Consider the following 20,523-nt stretch of genomic DNA (forward strand, 5'->3'; position numbering starts at 1 on the left):
TTTTACATCAGCGTTGTCGTTGTGAGCACGCTAACTTCAGCGTTTAGCTCGTAGCGATGCTGTTGCTAAGTAGGCTTCACAGAGCTGCTTGCATTGGTCTCGACTTTTAGGCCCAATTCCAGTCCGGCCCTACAGCCTCCCACTGGTTCGGTCTTCATCACTCCATTTCTAACAACGTGAACGCTGCCGGAGAAAATGGAGAACTTTGAGGATCTTTGTGAATGTCGGTTAGAGAGGATAAAAGATCCCAACGTGTCCCCCTTCACGGTTCTTCATCAACTCATTTTCATGTGACCGTCCTTGTGGAAAGTATATCCGAGGCTTTATTCTTTGAAGAGTCTCTTAATAAAACTCCAAATAGAGATTTCGTTCCTATTTTTGTGTTTATCTTTTCTTTCATTGTTATTGTAAAATAAGTCAAATTTGAAGGTGGTTTAGAACATTTACAGTAGAACCCTGTTTTCACTCACTGTCAGCAGGTATGACATTAACTAAATAGACACCGGTGTAACGGGGATTACGGTCAGCAGGGCGCGCTCCCGCGGCAGAGAGCACCGTCGCCGCCGCCGCGCACCGTGAACGCGCCTCTCCATGCGGTTTGAATAAAGAAGGAAAAAGCAGGAAAAAAAAAAATCAGCTGATGATGAAAATGCTTGAAGCTGTTTCTGGAGCTGAGAGCAGACACCGGTTTGATTCCGTCATCTGAACCCGGTCCCGGTGTCCAGAGGTTCCGGTTCTCCGCTCAGCTGCTCCGTTCTTTGTCAGCCGGTTCACGCACGGAGAGACCCGGGCGGGTTTGTGGGTGTCTCTCTGAATGAAGCGGCTCTACCGGGGAGAGACTCGGTGGTTTTTAACATGCTAATGACCCGGGACCGTCTTCATATTTCTGGGTTTCTGCAGAACCGGCGCGGTTCGGGTCTATTTCCTGCTGGATTTTTTTACCACCTTTTGTTCGGAGCAAGAAGCGGCTGATGCTGCGGTTCACGGTGAAGTCACAGTGACGGAAGAATCACCGGATCAGGTCTTTCATTAATTACCGTTTTTTTTTTTTATCAGCCTGTTAATGATCATCTCTCTTCACGGGACTGTGAATGCAGCGCTGATGGGATTATTTCACCTTTGAACAGTGGATTATTGAATTAACATCATTTTATTATTCATCATTATAGATCCTCGCCCGGTTTCCTCGGTCTTTTGTGTGGAATTGGTCTTTCAGGACCTCTGTTTGACTGTCCCGGTCCTGTCCCGGTGTGTCCCGGGTTGAGGAGCACCATGCCGGAGTGCGTGTCGGTGTCCGACTTCTTGCAGGAGGTTCAGGAGGACTGGAGCTCCCCCACCACCTCCTCCTTCACCTCCAAGATGATCAGCTGCAGGAACACCGTCTACCTGCTGGAGGAGGTCAGTACTGACAGAGGTTAAGGTAGTTAGTACTAGTTACTAGTTACTAGTCAGTGGCGGTACTAACAGATGTTCTGCCTGATGAATGAGACCAGCTGTGTTTGTTATTCAGGGCCGGTCTGAACTGCTCAGTGGCCCTGGAGAAAATAATCGCTGCTGGGTCCCCAATTAACTTCCCCTCTGTGTGCACTGTGTAGGATACAGTGTTTCATTCAAATCTGGTTGATTGTCAATCCTGTCTTCTAGAAATGTAGTTTTTATTCTACAAACCTGCATCATTGTTTGAGGAAAAGTTTTTTTTATGAACACATCTGCAAAAGATGCAACAAGTTGAAACTGAAAATATCTGACAACTTAAAGTTGCCGTCAAAAGTTTACTCACACTTGTGAGGGACATATGTACGTATCGGTATTGAGATTATACCTGTGATTGTTTCATTCTCCTGTAACAATGATTGGCAATCGCAGTTTATTATTCACAAAAATATTCTTTCTTTAACAAATATCTTTTGCATATTCTGGAAATATAGTCAAATCTAATATTTCCCAATAAAGAAACAACCAAAAAAATGACAAACAAACTCGTTTTTTTCCGTAACAAAGAAGTACATTTCCCAGTAATCTGTCACAGATTAAATAAATCCAGAAATAAAAAGTAAAAGGAAACATAAATTCTCAACTCCCTAAAGGTGTCCTCTTGGAAATGATTCATTTTAAGGTAAAAACCTGAACTCCAGGAAATCCAAAATGGCTGTCATCTGCCCGAGGGCGGGAATAATTACAGTTACAATCAGGGATGGGCGGTATTTCTGTTACTTGTACGATGAAGGTTTTTACGGTTCTGTTTCGACGACTCAAAGCGTTTAATCTAAACTAAACCACATGCAGGACTCAGGACTTGAACCCAGGCCCTGTGTTAGGGAATCAAATATAATAATAGCCGCAATAAATCATAAATCATAAATCATACTTTTGATGAAGGAGCTTGAGGAAGCGTTGTCTGCGAGCTGTATGTGTTTGCTTGAATTGTTGGTTAAGTTGAATTCTCTCTGTTGCTGTCAGGATTTTGTTTGTTTGCAAAGAGCCAGATCTTCCTTTTGCATCTTGCACAGAGTAAAAAAAAAAAAATCTTTTAATAACCTCACTGTCATCAATGAACTCTGGAGCTGTTTTAAATATCACCAGCGATAGAAAGTTATTTCCTAAATTAAGACAGTTAATGAAATGCTTTTCGTCAGAGGCCTTGAAGTCGCACCAAGTTAGAGTCACTGAGAATTTTCCTCCAGTAAGAACTGATTATACTCCGACACGCTTCATGGCTCCTTTCTGCCTCAGGGGGTCTCCTCTCGTGTTAATCCGGCCTCTCCAGAGTCCACGTTGACGTTGAAGTCCAAGAAACAATCAATTATCAAAATAGTTGAATTCCTTCATGTCCATCTGCAAACCAATTCATCGAGTAATAGCTGAGAACAATCTGCTGCTGTGAGATGTCTGTTTCTCTGTGTTGGAGTGTGTGGGGGGGCCACTTAAGACCAGCGGGCAGCAATCCCCCCCCCCCAACACACACACACACACACACACACACACACACACACACACACACACACACACACACACACACACATACAAATCGTTGGTCAGTGTGTGGACCGAAGACTTCAGATCCTCGACTGTCCTGAAAAACAGAGACTCCAACTCCTCCCCCTCTGACCCACCCCCCCCCCCCCCATTACCCCCAACAGCGACAGCATATGTTACCCGCCAACAGATTAAACCACGTTAGTATTCATTGCTATTGTTATGTAATGGTAATGAGGAGGAGATGAATATTAATGAGGTGTGTGAGTTAATCTGCAACCTGCACACAGATGCTGCATTCATGGGAAGCTACAAAATTGGACATTAGAACTTTTTTTTGAGAAAACCTTTTCTGCGTTACCCTGATTGTGTTACATGATGATGACACAGTGAATCGGTGGTTCCAGCTCGCTGACGAGCGTTTGTTCTGATCCCAAAGTCCTCATTCATCACAACGTGCGTAGAACAAGTTCTGCAAAGTGCTTTACGCAGAGAACAGTAATAAACCTCACCTGTTCTTCATCCACCTGCTTGTGCACCTAAAGGCTCTTTTACAGAATGAGGTAAAGATAGTGTTACAGTCCAGGAGCAGGTGTACAGGAAAGCTTCCCAGCATGCACTGGGACAAAGGATTTATGGATACAAGTCCCGTTTTATGTCTGACTTTATTTGTTGATATACAGTTAGTTATTATGAGGAAATGTGGTTAGACTGAGAGATATACGGTGTGCAGGTTTGTAGCTGAAATGTTGTACTTCTCTTCAAACACTGTAAAGCTTTTCTATTTCCCTAGATAATACCACAGCATGTATATAAAAATCCATAAATTGTTAATTAGATTATTGTTCAAATCAGTGCAATGCTTGACAGTTGAATAGCTGTGCAGTGCATGAAACATTTAGGGGAATCTATTGGCAGAAATAGAATATATTATTGTTAAATGTTTTTTAATTCACCTGAAAATAAGGATTGTTGTGTTTTCGTGTCCTGAGAATGAGCCGTTTATATCTACGTACGGAGCTGGTCTTCACAGAGGCGGCCGCCATGTTTCTACAGTAGCCCAGAAAGGACAAACCAAACACTACCTCTACATAGGGACATTCACATTTTCAAAAAGAGTGCACATAAAATAATTTGGAAACAACACAAATATACAGTCTCACACTGCGTTTTGTCGCATTAGACTCTTAAGATCGGATCATGACATGAAACCATTATTTCGTACCATTTAATATCAATTGTTAAATATATATTATCCGGCAAACTGAAATACAACAATGAAAAATTTAAATACGTAATATATTGTTAATTCTAATCTAATTTGGGATTGAGTTAATCTGCTATTCCACTCATGTGTGGGGTCGTCAAGAAATCACATAAATCAGATTCACATGGTTTGAGCACATCAGTAATAATGAAGTAAACCCCTGGTGTCTGACAGTGGAGTGGGCAATAAAATGCTCAGGCTTTGTCGCGGTGGAAACCGGCTAAACAAAGGAGCGCAGACGTCCCGCTCCCTAGCAACCTTGTCCAGCTCCTCCTGGGGGATGCCGAGGCGTCACCAGGCCAGAGGAGATAAATATCCTCTCCGGCGTGTTCTGCCTCGACCCCCGAGGATCTGCTACCAGATGGACGTGCCCAGAAAATCTGCAAAGCGAGGCGCCGAGAAAACATCTGATGGAATCAAAACCAGATCATTTATTTGTAACATTACAGACAACAGATGTTTTTTCACTGCAGTGTTTTTGACATGTCACAGCAGGTGACTCACAGGTGTATATAATACATATTAATGATGTCTCCATCGCGTTTAGCTGCTTCAGTTTCAGCGTCCTTGTATTGTGCATGCTGCCTCACTGTCACACTGTCCTGGTAGAACTTCATTAGCAGTTATTAATAACCGCTGTGCTTTTTGGCACAATGACTAAGAGTGAAAATGTCTGCTGTGAAAAAGGCCTCCGTGGTCTGATTCACCCAGAAACAACAAAGACAGAGATTTTGGTTGTGAACTGACACACACAGGAATGTAGCGGCCTGTTGTCAGAGAACAAAGCTCGTCGTCTGTGTGTGTGTGTGTGTGTGTGTGTGTGGGTGTGTGTGTGTGGGTGTTGAGTCAGCAGGTGAATTAGTGCTTCTACACACACATTCAGCAGATTTACACACTGATGTTTCAAACATCACTTGAATGTACAAACTATTAAATATGCATGTGTGTGTGTGTGTGTGTGTGTGTGTGTGTGTGTGTGTGTGTGTGTGTGTGTGTGTGTGTGTGTGTTCAGGTTTTGGACAGCGACCGGTTGGTGTTGCAGAAGATGAAGAAAGCTGCTAAAGCCAAATACACATCAGGACAAGGTGCACTCGCGCACACACACACACACACACGCACACACACACACTTTACTTCCTGCACTAACACCGTCTCTCTCTCTCTCTCAGACCACGTGTCTCACCTGGAGCAGTACATTAATTCGATGGAGAAGATGTCGGTCAACTGTCACTCAAACGGGGAGACGGAGGTCGGCTCTGCCTTCTGCCGACTGGCCGACTTCTCCAAAGAGCTCCTCTCGCCCATGAAGAACCTGGTAAGTCACCGGACAGACTGGTATTACCAAACACCACGTGACTTGATCGTTACCATCGCTGAATAGCAACATGCTGGGTGTTATCCATTATTATATTTCCCCTTGAATGTTTGTAGACAGTTGAAGTTTGTATCATTGTATTTTTTTATGTGTGTGTGCAGTTAAAGAGCATGCTCCACAACATCAACTTCTTCCTGGACTCTGTGGTTAAAGGAGACCTGCGGGAGGTGAAGGGGGTGAGGACCTTATCTTTACTGACTTTCATGTGCCCTGGATGATGCATATAGAGTTTGGATGGACAGATACAACCTTTCACCACATATTATCATGATGGTATTTGCTCCTGGTAGCCTGAGGATGTCACTGTCTGTCCCCTGACGTGTTTACAGCCTCATCAGTACCATGAATCTAAAATCCTGTTTCCTCCTCTGACTGTCTCTCTTTGTAGGATCTGAAGAAGCCTTTTGACAAAGCGTGGAGGGACTACGAGAGCAGATTGTGAGTGATGATCACACTGAATGATCTCAAGCACACTGAGAGTGGTTACTTGCACAACAGTATTCTGCTTATGTGCGTGTGCGTGTAAATATCATCTTTATGGTTTCAAAACACCAGGATAAGTTCTCTTCTATGTTTTTGAGCTGCTGGAGTTCTGTGTCGTGAAAACAAGAGAATGTGACGATAAAAGATGTGAAGATGCTCTTCATGGTGACATTATAGTAAAAGAAATCCACCCATCAACCGACTGGGAGCTCAAACTGGGAGCTTCAGCACAATGAGACGGAATGTTTTTAACATGGAGCAGGGCTTCATCGGGATAAAAGAATATTTGTAATACAATGTAATATAAAAAAAGAAGTTTAGTATTCATTTTAATTGTGAACTTATTCTTTCGAAAAGACAATAAAACATTGTGTGTGTGTGTGTGTGCGTGAGTGTGTGTGTGTGTGTGTGAGTGTGTGTGCGTGAGTGTGTGTGTGTGTGTGCGTGTGTGGGTGTGTGTGTGTGCGCGTTTGTGAGTGTGTGTGTGAGTGTGTGTGTGAGTGTGTGTGAGTGTGTGAGTGTGAGTGTGTGTGTGTGTGTGTGTGTGTGTGTGTGCGTGAGCGTGAGTTTGAGTGTGTGCGTGTGTGAGTGTGAGTGTGAGTGTGTGTGTGTGTGTGTGTGTGTGTGTGTGTGTGTGTGTGTGTGTGTGTGTGTGTGTGTGTGTGTGTGTGTGTGTGTGTGTGTGTGCGTGCGTGCGTGCGTGCGTGTGTGTGTGTGTGTGTGTGCGCAGTAAGCAGGTGGAGAAGGAGAAGAGGGAGTTGGCTCGTCAGTATGGGATGGTGAGGAATGAGGTCAGCGGAGGAGAGATTGCAGAGGAGCTGGAGAAGGAGAGGCGTTCCTTCCAACTGAGCATGTGCGAGGTCAGTGACTCCGCCTCCATATTTGACCCGTCCTGCCTCTTAGCCTTCACCTCCTCATCTTTTTCCTCCTCCTTCTACTCCTCCTTTCTCTCTACTTTGTCTTCCCCCTTCTCCCCTTTGTCTTCCTTGTCTTCTTCTTCCTCTTCTTCTCAGTCCTTCTTTTCTTCCTTCAACTCTTTTTCTACTTCTTCTACTTCTCCCTCCTCTTCCACCTCTTCTTCCTCTTCCACTGCTCCTTCTCCTCTTCTTCTTACTGTCCTCTCATCCATCTTTGTCTTCCCCCTCCTCCTCCTTGTTATATTTGCATCTGACCACTGCTCCTTCCTCTTATGCACCTTCATCTTCCCCCTCCTCCTCCTCGTCTTCTTCTTCCTCCTCTTCCCCCCCACCTCATTTTCTTCTTCCTTCTCCTCTTCCTCTTCTCTCTCCCTCTTCTTTCTGCACCTCCTCCCTCTCTCTCTCTCTGTTCAATGACTACACTCCTCTCTCTGTCTCTCAGTATCTGATTAAAGTCAACGAGATAAAGACGAAGAGAGGAGTCGACCTTCTGCAGAACCTCATCAAACACTACCACAGCCACAACAAGTGAGAACGCACACACACACACACACGCGCGCGCACACACACACACACACACACACACACACACACACACACACACACACACACACACACACACACACATACTGACACGACTGTATCTGTGTGTGTGTGCGTGTGTGTGTAGTTTTCTGCAGGAGTGTGTGTCCACCACTCAGAGCTTGAAGCAGTACATGGAGGAGCTGAATGGAGTTCTGAACACGGTACGACATCAAGGACACTTTAATATCGTGTGTGTAATTCACACCGCAGCCTCTGGGGGGCGAGCGGACTGTTGGTGCTGTGATTTTGATGACGTGGGCGACGATGTTGGCTCCAGGCTGAACCCTCAAATATGAATTAATTCTCAGATACAAAAGAGGTGTGATGATTTTAGAACAGAAGATGTGGAAGAGAGAAACGAGACTTTATCTGCAGCTGTAATTATCACTGACAACAAAGAGTTAAATACCTAAATATGATAAAAGTCTACAGAATGAAATGGTTACCTGTGAAAAACAAAGCAATAGAATAACAATAAGTTTGATCTTATCTATTATGATAATAACAATAATGACATAAACTCAGTTAAAATCTCGACTCATGAGACATTATGACGAGAACACAAAGTATGAATTCTTCTTGCATGTTTGAGGATTTCAATGATCTATTACTCTTATATCTGAGTAGGTTTATAAATGAATGCAACATCACTCACTGTCTGATTTTATCATTTTTACTCAGTAATGGAAGTGTGGAAGCATGTGAATTAGTAACTCTGCATAATGAGTACTTTTACTTTCGGTATTTAAAATACACTCTGATTCTTATACTTATGTACTTATACTTAAGTACCGGTAACTTGTTGCATGCAGGACTTTTACTTGTAACAGAGTATTTTTACACTGGTTTACTACTTCAATCGTACTCAGGTTGCCCTTATTTCAAAATAAAAGCACATTGAATCTAAAGATTTGCTGCTGTTTGTCTGCAGGTGAAGCAGCGTCAGGAGGAGGAGAAGAAGCAGCTCGTGACTCTCAGAGATCAGCTGAGGCCGGTCGTCAACACAGAGCAGGTCAGAGACACAAACACTGACACCAGCTGACGTTATAATACTGCCGTACTGGTAATGAATCTGTGTGTGTGTGTGTGTGTGTGTGTGTGTGTGTAGGACTCATTGCCGAAGCAGATGTACAGTATGCATCAGCTGCTGGGAGACAAACAGTACGGGACGGAAAGAACAGGATTCCTCTACAAGAAGAGTGACGGGTAAGAAAATACAATTAAAAAACACACTAATGTACACGCTGACGCACTCAACACTGACCACCAACAGTAGTAGTAGTAGTATTCGTAGTGTAGTAGTTGAGGTAGTACTAAACCCGTGTCTCTGTCTGTGTTTCAGTTTGAGGAAAATGTGGCAGAAGAGGAAATGTTCAGTTCACAACTGTTACCTGACGATCGCACACGCTACTGTGAGTTCACCTGTGCGTGTGTGTGTGTGTGTGTGTGTGAGTGTGTAATTAGCTGTAAAGTAATAATAATTTATAATCTTTATACTCTCTCTCTCTCTCAGCCTAATAAACCTCCGACCAGACTCAACCTGCTCACCTGTCAGGTTAAACCCAGTGTGGAGGACAAGAAATGCTTCGACCTCATCTCTCGTAAGCTACACACACACACACACACACACACACACACACACACACACACACACACACACACAGATTTTACACATAAATACAGATCGAAAATAATGAAATTTAAGTGAGAAAACGACATACAACACATACACGGTGACATACAGATGCAGTGCTGAAATATTGACCCAGTATATACATTTAATTTCTGCATAATTGATATAATCATAATGTCAATTTTACATAACATCAAAATCGTATAAATATAATATTAACACATAACTATACATATGATTATATTATATTAGTTTGTGATGTAAATATGTTCATAAAACACACATAATTGTGTTTGTATGTAAGAGATGAAACACAACACGTTTGTACGGGCCGTGATTGTTATGGGAGACGCGTTACGATTGTGCAGCGCTCTATAATTATGCAATAAAACAAACACTTTGTCCTCCAGACAATCGGACCTACCACTTCCTGGCAGAGGATGAAGCTGAGTGTGTGGCGTGAGTCTTTATTCTGACGAGCTGTTGATAAAGTCCGGTAACTGGTGTCGTCCTGTCTTGACGTACTGAGATGTGTGTTCATCTGTGTGTTCAGCTGGATCTCGGTGCTCAGTAACAGTAAGCAGGAGGCTCTCAGCGTGGCCCTGGACGGGGGGAGGAGAGGGGGAGGAGGTTGTGAGAGCAGCGTGGAGGATCTGACCCGGGCCATCACTGATGACATCAGACGGTTGCCAGGAAACAGCAGCTGCTGTGACTGCGGAGCTCCCGGTGATCGATCAATTCATACGTCTTCATTTTCATGGGGAGGCGGCGGTGGGTTAGGAGGTGGAGCGGGTCGTCATACAAAACATCAGATGTAAAGTTTGATTGATTTTGAGATTTATTTAACGGTCAGAAAACTGTTGGTGACACAATAAAAGCAGTCTGAACTTTGGCTTCTGGGAAACTGATGGACATTTGTCACGTTGTATAAACCAAATGATGATTCGTTCATGGAAGGTAATTGTTAGCTGCAGCGCTGATTTCATTTTTTGTCTGTCAGTGAAATCCATCTACGACAGTAAATCTGAATTCTCTCTCTCTCTCTCTGTAGATCCTGGATGGCTCTCGACCAACCTGGGCATCCTGACCTGTATCGAGTGTTCAGGGATCCACAGGGAGATGGGGGTCCACGTCTCCAGGATCCAGTCTCTGAGTCTGGACAGTCTGGGGACCTCAGACCTGCTGGTAGGTCCAGCCCGTTAGCTAACAAGCTAATCCATCCTGCAGTCAGCTGGGTTTAGTTGGGTTAGGACAGAAAACAGCATCATGTTTAGCTTCTACCTGCCGTTAGTGACACACACAACTACATTTGAAGTGATTGGATGTTTCTTCCTGAAGCAGTGATAGTTTACATCTCACCTTACATTTAATGTCCACGCTCACAACTTTGGCTCTTTATCAGGCAGCAACCTCTGGCTCTGTAAAGTGAAGCCAGTGCTGAAGTGCCTTAAACATGCATTATCTCTACTGGCCACCAGGGGGCGACAAAAGAAGTCTGGTTGTATAGAAGTCTATGAGAAAATGACTCTACTTCTCTCTTGATTTATTACCTCAGTAAACATTGTAAACATGAGTTTATGGTCTCAACCTCTAGTTTCAAGTATTCTTAAATACAGCATGATGTTCATTTAGTACATTATGGTCCAGTTAAAGAAACCCAGCTGACAGGATGGATTATTGTTGGATTAGTTTGTCAGCTAACAAGACAAAACATGTAAATCAGAACGATTTGGAGATGTAGGAAGTTAGATTTCCCTCTGATGGAGCTGCGGCAGCAGTTTCCCTCTTCTTCGGTCAGTTCTGCATTTTGAGGTTAAATTCCGATCTTACAGATACTTTCTTGAAAGGCTCTTAACTTTAGTGTATGTGCTGTTTGTACGAGCGAGCAGGTAGAGAGAAAATTCTGTCTTCTTTGTCTCCCAGTTGGCCAGAAATGTTGGTAACTCTGGTTTTAATGAAATACTGGAGGCGAACCTGCTGAGTCCATCACTGAAGCCCTCCCAACACAGCCACATGTAAGACACACACACACACACACACACACAGATTTAGTTATTCTAGTAAAGAATAGTTTCTTTTAATGAAGTTGATACTGTATATTTGTTGTGTGTGTTTGCAGGGGGGAGCGTAAAGACTTCATCCTGTCAAAGTACCAGGATGTTTATTTTGTGAGGCGGAGCCACAGCTCTTCTGCAGCGCTGCGACTCAGCCTGCAGGAGGCGACAAAGAGCTGCGACATCTACACTCTGATTCAACTGTACGCTCAGAGGATGGAGCTGAGCCAGCCGCTGCACGCACACGTACAGGTACACACACACACACACACACACACATAGAGTTCCACACCGATACACACACATACAGGTACACACATCTAATGGTACACACAGGTACACACACCTTTGTTTGTTTCCATGCCAACAGGAGAGAGGGGAGACGGCGCTCCATCTAGCCGTCCTATTGGCTGACAGGACGTCGCTGCACATCCTGGACTTCTTAGCTCAGAACTGGTCGGTGTGCTCTGACAGCGTTTATGAGTGACGTCATCTCAGTGTATGTTGGTGTCTTCACCTGCGTGTGTTTTGTTTTTGTCCTCAGCTCCGACGTGGACGCGCAGACATCAGCAGGAAACACGGCGCTGCACTACAGCTGTCTGCACAACAAGAGCGACTGTGTGAGACTGCTGCTGAGAGCCAGGGCCAACACACACATGAGTAATACACACACACACACACTCTCACACACATACGATTGTACATGGTACATGTGAGGACCCATAAACAATTTAGAAAGTGGGGACATTTTTGTGAAGACATTTGTCGTCTTATATCTTCACTCACAAACGTAGAAACACACACTAACTTCTCCTGCTGCTGGTTCAGACGTCTCAGTCATACTTTAACCGTTTGTGTGTGAACAGAGAACGAGTTAGGAGAGACCGCTCTGGACGTGAGCCGCAGGTTGAAGCACGGCCAGTGTGAGGCGCTGGTGAGTTCCTCGCTCCGATCACTCGTCTCCTCGCGTGTTGATGTCAGCGGCACGCTTAAAACTGTGACCGCGTTGTGTTTGAGCAGCTGCAGAAAGCCCAGTCCAACCAGTTTGACCATCACGTCCACGTGGAGTACGAGTGGAGGCTTCGTCACGACGATCTCTACGACAGTGACGATGACTTCGACGACAAGGTCACAATGGCAACTGACGGCCTGCCGGTTTAACGGCTCTGTACTTTATTAAATCTAAAAGAGTATATTTGTTGATTATTACATCCTGTGTTGTCTCTACAGTCGGCTGGTTAATAGTTATTATTATTATTATTATTACTATTATGATGAGTCTCAGATCTCACAATCGAAACAAAAAAATACTTTGATTGACTTTTATTGATCAATAAAGTACTCTGATTACCAAAATGTAGTTTAGTCCATCCGCTCACATTGAGGTTTAAACCTTTTAATGCAACAATAATAATTTAATAGTTTTATTCTTCTGCTTCAGAACGGTCCGGTGAAGAAGGAGCGCTCCATCTCGTCCTCCTCCTTCACCTCCTCCTTCTCCTTCACCTCCCGTGCCTTCAGCTTCAGTCAGTCTGCCTCCTCCGTCGCCCCTTCCTCCGCTGGAGGAGGTGGAGGAGGCGGAGGAGGCCTGCTCAGCGTCGGGAGGAGGCTCGCCATGGCTATGGAGCTCCACAGCCGGCCCGCTGGCTGCGCCACCAGCCCTCCTCCTCCTCCTCCTCCTCCTCCTCCGTCCTCACCTGCGCCTCCGCTGCCCCCCAGGGTCAAAGGTGAGCTCAGACTCAGTTTTACGACTACAAAAACAACACACGTTTCTTTTTCTCCTTCACACTTTGTTGTTTGTGCTGATATTAGGTACGATACTGTTAGACGCCCAAATAAAAGATGGTGTTCGCATAACGGTAGAAATAATTGACAGGATTAATAAAAAAAATATCAGTCGCTAGTAAAGACCTGGTTAAAAGACTTAGAGGAAGGTTGGAGTACCCGTACTATAATGTTTAATGTGTTAAAGTCAGTGTAATGTACATTTTTACAGCATTATATCAGGACAACTAGAAAGTCATGTTATTCTCATAAATAAATAAAGACCACAATAATAAGGACCAGGTTCTGAAGACAAAACCCAGTCCTCCATCTCTGCTGTCTTTTCGTCCTCCAGCTCCCAACGTTCCTCCCCCTCCGCCTCCCACTGGGGAGGAAGAGGAGGAAGAGGAGGAAGAAGGGGAGGTCTTCTTCCCCCTGATAGGAAGCAGAAAGTCAACTCCTCCCCCTCCCATCGCCGTCCGACACAAGAGGAGCTGCTCCGAGTCCAGCAAGCACGGTAACATCTGAGAGACATGCTGCAATTAATCCGTCAAAGTGCTGCTGTGTTATTAACTAAGCGTGTGTGTGTGTGTGTGTGTGTGCGCGTGCGTGTGTGTGTGTGTGTGTGTGCGTGTGTGTGTGTGTGCGTGTGTGTGTGTGTGTGTGTAGATTACGGGTTGCCAACCAGTCCCAGGATCTACAGCGGCCCCGACTCCTCCTTTAAGAAGTGTGTGTGAGTATCCGAGACACAATCACACTGATTTTAAATCTGTCAATCATTTAAATAGATGTCTGTTAAGTCTGTTAAGGAGGTAACATATTGGTGATTGAGCCCACTGATGAAAGTATTGCAATATTTATATATTTGCAGTATTATTAACTGGGTTAATGCTCCATTGTATACACACAATAAATATTCATACAAATGAAGCTCATGTGTCAACATTAAAGGCTCTACACTCGAAACAAATCAATTGTTCACTCAAATATGAAATCTAAATCAACCAGGACTGAAATCTAAAAGTGTCGGTCTTTACCACTTCAGTCCTGCTTGATTTACATTTTCTATTCTAGTGAAAACAATTGAATTGGTTTGAGTCTGTTGAATCATGAGCTTTCATTGTGTGCGTAGTTAGTCGTTTTTATGTGTGTATAGAATGGAGAAAAACTGTACCACTGCATTTCTTTTCCTGGAATATCGCCACAGACACCCAGTTCATAAAACTGAAAATATGTAAATATAAATATTGCAATAATTCCCTAGTGGGCCGTAGGCTCTATCACCATCGTGTTACCTCCTTCAGGACTCAACAGATATTCATTTAAAATCATTACGATTGTCACTTAAAACAAAAATGTACTTTTAATAAAAGGGAACACGGTTATTCATGGGATCTGTAGTGGAATGATTTCTCTAGGATTACAACAAAATAACATATTATGAAATCAATCTTCCTTCTTAGCCTCGAGCCCACTCATAAAACACAACTCACACTATTTAAATATAAAGTAATGGACACCACAGCAGGTCTGTGCAATAACAGATCAATCAGAAACCATCAACAGAAGAAACGCGGTCGGTGTTTAACGGTGTCTGTGCCGTCTCAACATTCTTCATGGTTATAGTTAACGTATTAACACAGGTGTTTATGAAGAGGCGCTTCAGCTCATCTGTTGCTCTTCAGGTACATCAGGGAACAAAGTTGGGAGCAGCTCCTTTTCTGGGGTCACAAAATGTGGATTCATTTTGTTTACTTGCATATGTTGTTTGTGCGGAGACACTATTTAAAATAGTTCCTTTAATCTTTCATAACCAACTTTTGTCACTTCAATTCCTCCTAAATAAGATTTAAACGATAAAGGGGAACTGCCGCACTGTCAAGACTTCTTCTAAACTTGACAGAAGCTCCGGTGGCTTCGTAAACTTTATAAACTTATGTTTGTTTGTCCAAACTTCGATCAGACTCTCGGAACTTTCATCTTAAATTCTCGTGAGATGCCAAAGTGTCCAAAGATTCAGAAATATGGCTGCTTGAATTCTGATGAAATGTGTCGAAAAATATTTCCATTTAATGGAAAGTTTGAGCCATAAACACACATTAGTCTTTCACTCAGTGTAAGAAAATACAGGCGGAGATACAGACACGACACAGACTTCTAGAGGGTCATAAGTGATATTTAATAATGCATATGATAATTCATTGTTTGTAGGAAAACCCTTCTGATTCTGCCTTAAAGGTTTAAAGTCAGGAGTTTATGCTCATCAGTGTGTGTTGAAGCTGAAACTTCTTCAGCTGAGACTCTACTGACCTCCGGTGGACGGAAGATGAACTACGGCTCAGAGTATTCCGATTGAGATATTAAACGTGTCTCCCGCCCTCTCTTCTTCTTGTCTCTCCAGTCCATCGTCTCCTCTCAGCTCGCTGAATGAACGACCAGAAAGAGGTACTTGTGATGCAGAAACGTACACGTCTGTTTCATCGGTCTGGAGCCTGATGAATCTATCATGTGTAGCTACGATGAGCTCACTGTGTCGGCCCTGGAGCTTTAAACTGAGGGAGAGGAATAGCTGAGGGCCGATGAAGTTAGATTGTAAACTCCAGTTTAATACTTAAAACAGATGACTTTGTTGTATGTATTTAGTTTGCTGTGCTTTTTAGACTTCCTCTGTTAAATACTTGAAATAACATTCTGTCTCTTTGTCTTTGAGGTTTTTGGAGAGTAGACAGTGACGGTTGCTCCTCCCACTTCCTGCACCCTGTCAGAAAAGCCCCGCCCAACGGGTCTCCCACCAATCAGCGCTCTCAGAGCTTTGAGAATGACAGCCGACGCCCCGCCCCCCAGCCGCTTCCTCGCAGATCATTGGTGAGATCGAGCAGTAGGACATTTTTCAGTGTTTAGTATTATAATTATTTTGTTGTTATTATATATATATATATATATATATATATATATATATATATATATATATATATAGTTTTTATAGTTTGCCATCACTATTCACAATCGTATTGCTTTCTATTTAAATCTTGTGTTCTCTGTAACATTGGGACATTATTTAGGTGGAGGCGTCAAATGTTTTCTGCCTCTTCTTGCACCGTGTGTTATGTTTATTTACGTAATGTAAAAATACACAAACTGTTTGCTCGCGTCCATCAGCCTCGGGGTGCGACAAGCCGCCGGGTGGAGGCGCTGTACGACTGCCAGGCCGACCACCACGATGAGCTGAGTTTCTCTGAGGGACAGGTGCTGGTGGTCCTGGGACAGGAGGACAGCGATTGGTGGGTACGTATCACCATCCTGCTCTGTGATTGGTGCAAATGCAATTATCAGGTAACGGTGCTTTTTTCTGCCAGCTTTGCAATTGACGAGAACATGTAACTGTACACAACAAAGATGACGACTGCTCAGAAGGATTTGAAGAAAACTGTATGAAAATATAAAATACACCTTAAAAATGAGACAAAATAATCAAATTACCAAAATGTGACTAAAACCAAAATATATTTTTGGTCAAAAGTCTAAAACTAAATCAGAATCTGTTGTGAAGTCTGTGTTCAAGTTTCTCTAAATGTTCAGTGAAGATATGAATGTGTGTGTGTGTGTGTGTGTGTGTGTGTGTGCAGCACGGTTACATAGAGGATGAACCAGACCAGAGAGGTTTGTTTCCGTGTTCCTTCGTCCAGCTCCTCTCAGACTGACATGAACCTGGTCTGCACCAGACCGGACCAGGAGCGGTGCAGACCCTGGACCAGTACAGATCCAGACCACATCAGTTAGAATGGAGAACCAGAACCTGGAGCTGCAGGAGAACCAAACCAGATCAGTACTGAGCAGCTGCAGCTGAACCCCCGGTCAGACTTTCAGGTTCTTGTCCCAGGACTGGACTGATCTGGTCCTGACCAGCTCCAGGATCCTGTGAGTTCACAGGGTGTTGACAAAACTTTTATTTATTTATTTTAAATTAAATATAATATTTTATTAAGAGCACTCAGTCCACTGGAGACACTTCACTTCAAAATAAAACAATCCACTGTACTTTTATTTTGAAGTTCAATTAAAAAAAACATTTTTTCTTCCGTTCTAATTCATTGTAATGTATTTTAATGTAATTGATCTGGTGGAGCTCAATCAGCGCTTCTGTCCCATCTCAGGCTCCGCCACCTTGGAGGGGCGGGGCTACCAAGGTCCAACAAGTGACCAGAGCACAAAGGATTGTGGGATACTGAAAGACCAAAGGATAAATACCAGTCACACATGTGACAGAGGAGGAGGCGGAGCCTGATATGGGACACAGCTGATGCTTCCAGCTGCCTTAAAAATATCACCGAGCCTCAGTGAGTACAGCAGCAAATGACTGCCACTGGTACAACAATGTATTTGCTCAGTTTCTCATTTAACAAGATATTTTTCACATGATAGCATTTTATGCTATTATGACATATTTTCTTGTTATCACTACTTTCCAAATAATACAAAAAAAACCTTTATGTAACTTATCACAAATCTTTTCTTGTTTTTACAGAATGTAGAATGTTGAAGCAAGAAATGTTTGTTATAAGAACATCACGAGAAGTTTCATGATAGAAAAATAAATTGATTTGTGATTAATAACAAAACTGAATAATTTGGTATTGAAAGAAAAAAAGTAACAACTTAACACGTTTCACTTGAAACTGAGCTGAATGTTTTATTGTGGCTGCAATACACTGCCATGTGGACGTTTTTACTTTTATAGACGTAGAAATGTCTGCAGAACTTTTTCTCACCTGGGTTTGATCGTGTCAACATTTACCTCCAGTTTTTTTTTATTTAAAAACAACAAAAAACAACACCTTAAATATTCTTTATTTATTTCATTCAACGTGACAGCGGTGGCTTCATGTTGTTTCAGATATCAGTCTGTTTGGTGACTGTGAATGAAGGAATCAATCGATGATCGGCAGGTTGTTTAAGTGAAAAGTGAAGCATTTCTTTCTCTTTTATCAACAGTCAAACACGATGAGCTGAATTAAAGCTACAATAACTGAACATACTTCATGATTGGTTGATTCGATTTAATCTGCATTCCTAATGGAAATTAACTCAACATTTCCAGACTGCAGGGAATATAATAAGCACAACTTTGGATTTATACTTTCATCAAACCTAATTTCTTTTGTCAGTGTGAAGGAAGTAAATCATTTAGCAAATTCCAAAAACCTTTCATCCGGATGTGAAGTCCGCCTCAGGCCTCTGGGCCTTTGAATGTCATTGAATGGCATAAAGCGGAGAACTTCCCAGTTTACGAGCAGGAAGTGTTTTTTTTCTGGAGAAGCCAACAAAGTGTTAAATCGCAGCCAAAATAAACCTGTAAAAACAGGCAGCAGATGTTTCAGATTCTGTTGACTCAGCAGTTTAAAGAGAGACTATTGGACTTGTTCCAGACAAGCCGGAGGCTTTTCAAACTGCCATCCAGCGAGGCAGTTAGGAACAACTATGAACGCTTCATATTAGACGTTGTACCAACACGTTTGTTTGAGGCAGACCGAGCTCTTTACAGAGAGCGATTTCACACTGGAACGTTCGTCTGAATCTGGAAACAAAGCGGCGAAATTTGGGTGTTTATTCACCCGATTTGGCCTGAAAGTGGTGATCTGCTCGATGTCTGCTCAGTGAAAAAACAATTAGCAATGCCACTGGAAACCCCGACCACAATTATGGCATTTTTAGCAAGAAAACAAGAGAGAAAAGACATTTGAAGGACTCGCCGTGTGAGTCAGCTACACAGAGTTTAGCGACACAACTGGTGACTGTATAGTAATGACATCATAACCATCATGACGTCATGATGGCTCGTTTAAAGGCACAGTTTAAATACGGGCTGTTTGAAAGTATCAAAACAGTCAATCCACGGAGAAATGCACAGTATTGATGTTGCAGCCAGACCTGCTATATGATCAAAAACAGACATGGACATCCACTTTCTACAATATGGGAACTTAGTTGTACTTTTTGTGTGAAGTTAATCTCAAATCTAAATTTCAGTGAGATTGTAGATGCATTTAGTCGATGTTTCTTCCAATTACTTTTACCAGCAAAAACACGCCATTGATGTACGAGATGCTGCTTCCTAGTGCGACGGGTCAAACAGCTAAACAAAGTTCCTTCAATGCATCGGAGGACAACTTCTACAAAATCAGGAGCAACAGTGTGCCATATCTTTCTTCAAAATTGAAGATTTTGCCAAAAATAAATATCTGTGGTAATGTTGAAAACAAAATCCACCACAAAATATTCTGACTATTTTTCCACAGCGAAAATTGGGTTAAAAACAATTAAAAAGTGACATTCGAAAAGAAAAGCTGACAAAATGCATGAAAAGAAATGTGGGAAAGATGGACGAATGAACTGATTACTGTTTAAATACGTTCTAAAAGCCAAATTTTACCTTCGCCAGATGCAAATTCCACCATCTACCATGAGGGTACGATCCATGTGCAGGCCGAAATGTATGCTCGGATCGACACGCCGATATGTTCCTCTTCCAAACACAGAATTTGCGTAGAATCGTGTAAAACGTGGTCTAGGACGGACAACCAAACTCAGATTCAGACTCAAACAGTGTGAAAACGTCCTGAAACGAACGTTCAGATGACTGTGATTGACAATCAGCAACAGTTTTTGTACATTCACAGTACAGGTGGGACAGCCCTCTGCATGCTGTCGTCTCCCTTTAACAAGACGTCCAGCAGACAGCTGACTGACTGCACTGCTACCTGCTGGACTCAGTCTCTCTTCATTCATGTGGTTGGTTGTTACTTTTTGGTTGGACTTACATTGCACTACATTTTCCACTCATCCATGCAACACACACACACACACACACACACACACACACACTGGTGGCGTTACTGATTGTTTGACATTGTCCTGTAAAGTTTTGTTAAATAAATCTTGAGTTCAAAGTCGTGCAGGGTCTCCTCGTCTTTGTCGCTCCCACCAGCTGTGACTCAGAGGAGTTACATCACGACTTTCCATGACGTTCAACAGTCTGCAGCTGTAGCACCGAATTACATCCAAAGTCGTTGTTGTAGAGTTTAACTTTACCGCTTACCATTAACGTTTTCTGCTACTGCACGTACAACAATCGCCCCGCTGTAATCAGTGACGTCAACCGCACACCTGCAGACTGTTGAATCATCACGGACCACATGTAGAAACTCAAACGCAGGATGAAAACCTAAAACAGGCTCCTTCAGCTCCATATATGGTCAAGACAGAATCGGCTCACATTCCAAAAATGTAGCCGTGAGAGTAAACTATAAAACATCATCCCATAACCAGTTCAAATCCAGATCAGGACGGATTACTTTAAGTGTTCGTTAAAATAAATGGATGGATTATAAATGACCTAAAATATAAAATGTCTTGTAACCTCGTTGGACAAGAGAAGCAACAAAATGGCCTCTTTGTGCCATTTCTTCTTC

General features: G+C 43.0%; 1 protein-coding gene across 1 annotated transcript; it reads left to right on the forward strand.

Moving 5' to 3' along the window:
• Positions 1-1,272: 1,272 nt before the first annotated feature.
• On the forward strand, positions 1,273-16,870 carry unm_sa1614 (un-named sa1614; the record flags this gene model as incomplete). Its single annotated transcript, XM_079297009.1, has 28 exons — positions 1,273-1,398; positions 5,256-5,328; positions 5,413-5,558; positions 5,720-5,794; positions 6,007-6,056; positions 6,832-6,961; positions 7,461-7,546; positions 7,689-7,764; positions 8,535-8,615; positions 8,712-8,809; positions 8,946-9,015; positions 9,117-9,204; positions 9,647-9,695; positions 9,790-9,962; positions 10,288-10,421; positions 11,160-11,251; positions 11,356-11,542; positions 11,661-11,746; positions 11,835-11,950; positions 12,157-12,224; positions 12,311-12,418; positions 12,732-13,017; positions 13,410-13,571; positions 13,724-13,787; positions 15,456-15,499; positions 15,765-15,919; positions 16,214-16,339; positions 16,681-16,870. The coding sequence occupies 28 exons, from the start codon at positions 1,273-1,275 to the stop codon at positions 16,753-16,755; spliced, it is 3,024 nt and encodes a 1,007-aa protein (XP_079153135.1). The 3' UTR covers positions 16,756-16,870.
• Positions 16,871-20,523: the final 3,653 nt, after the last annotated feature.

This window comes from Melanostigma gelatinosum, assembly GCF_949748355.1.
Source record: "Melanostigma gelatinosum genome assembly, chromosome: 3".
Classification (NCBI taxonomy): Eukaryota; Metazoa; Chordata; class Actinopteri; order Perciformes; family Zoarcidae; genus Melanostigma; species Melanostigma gelatinosum.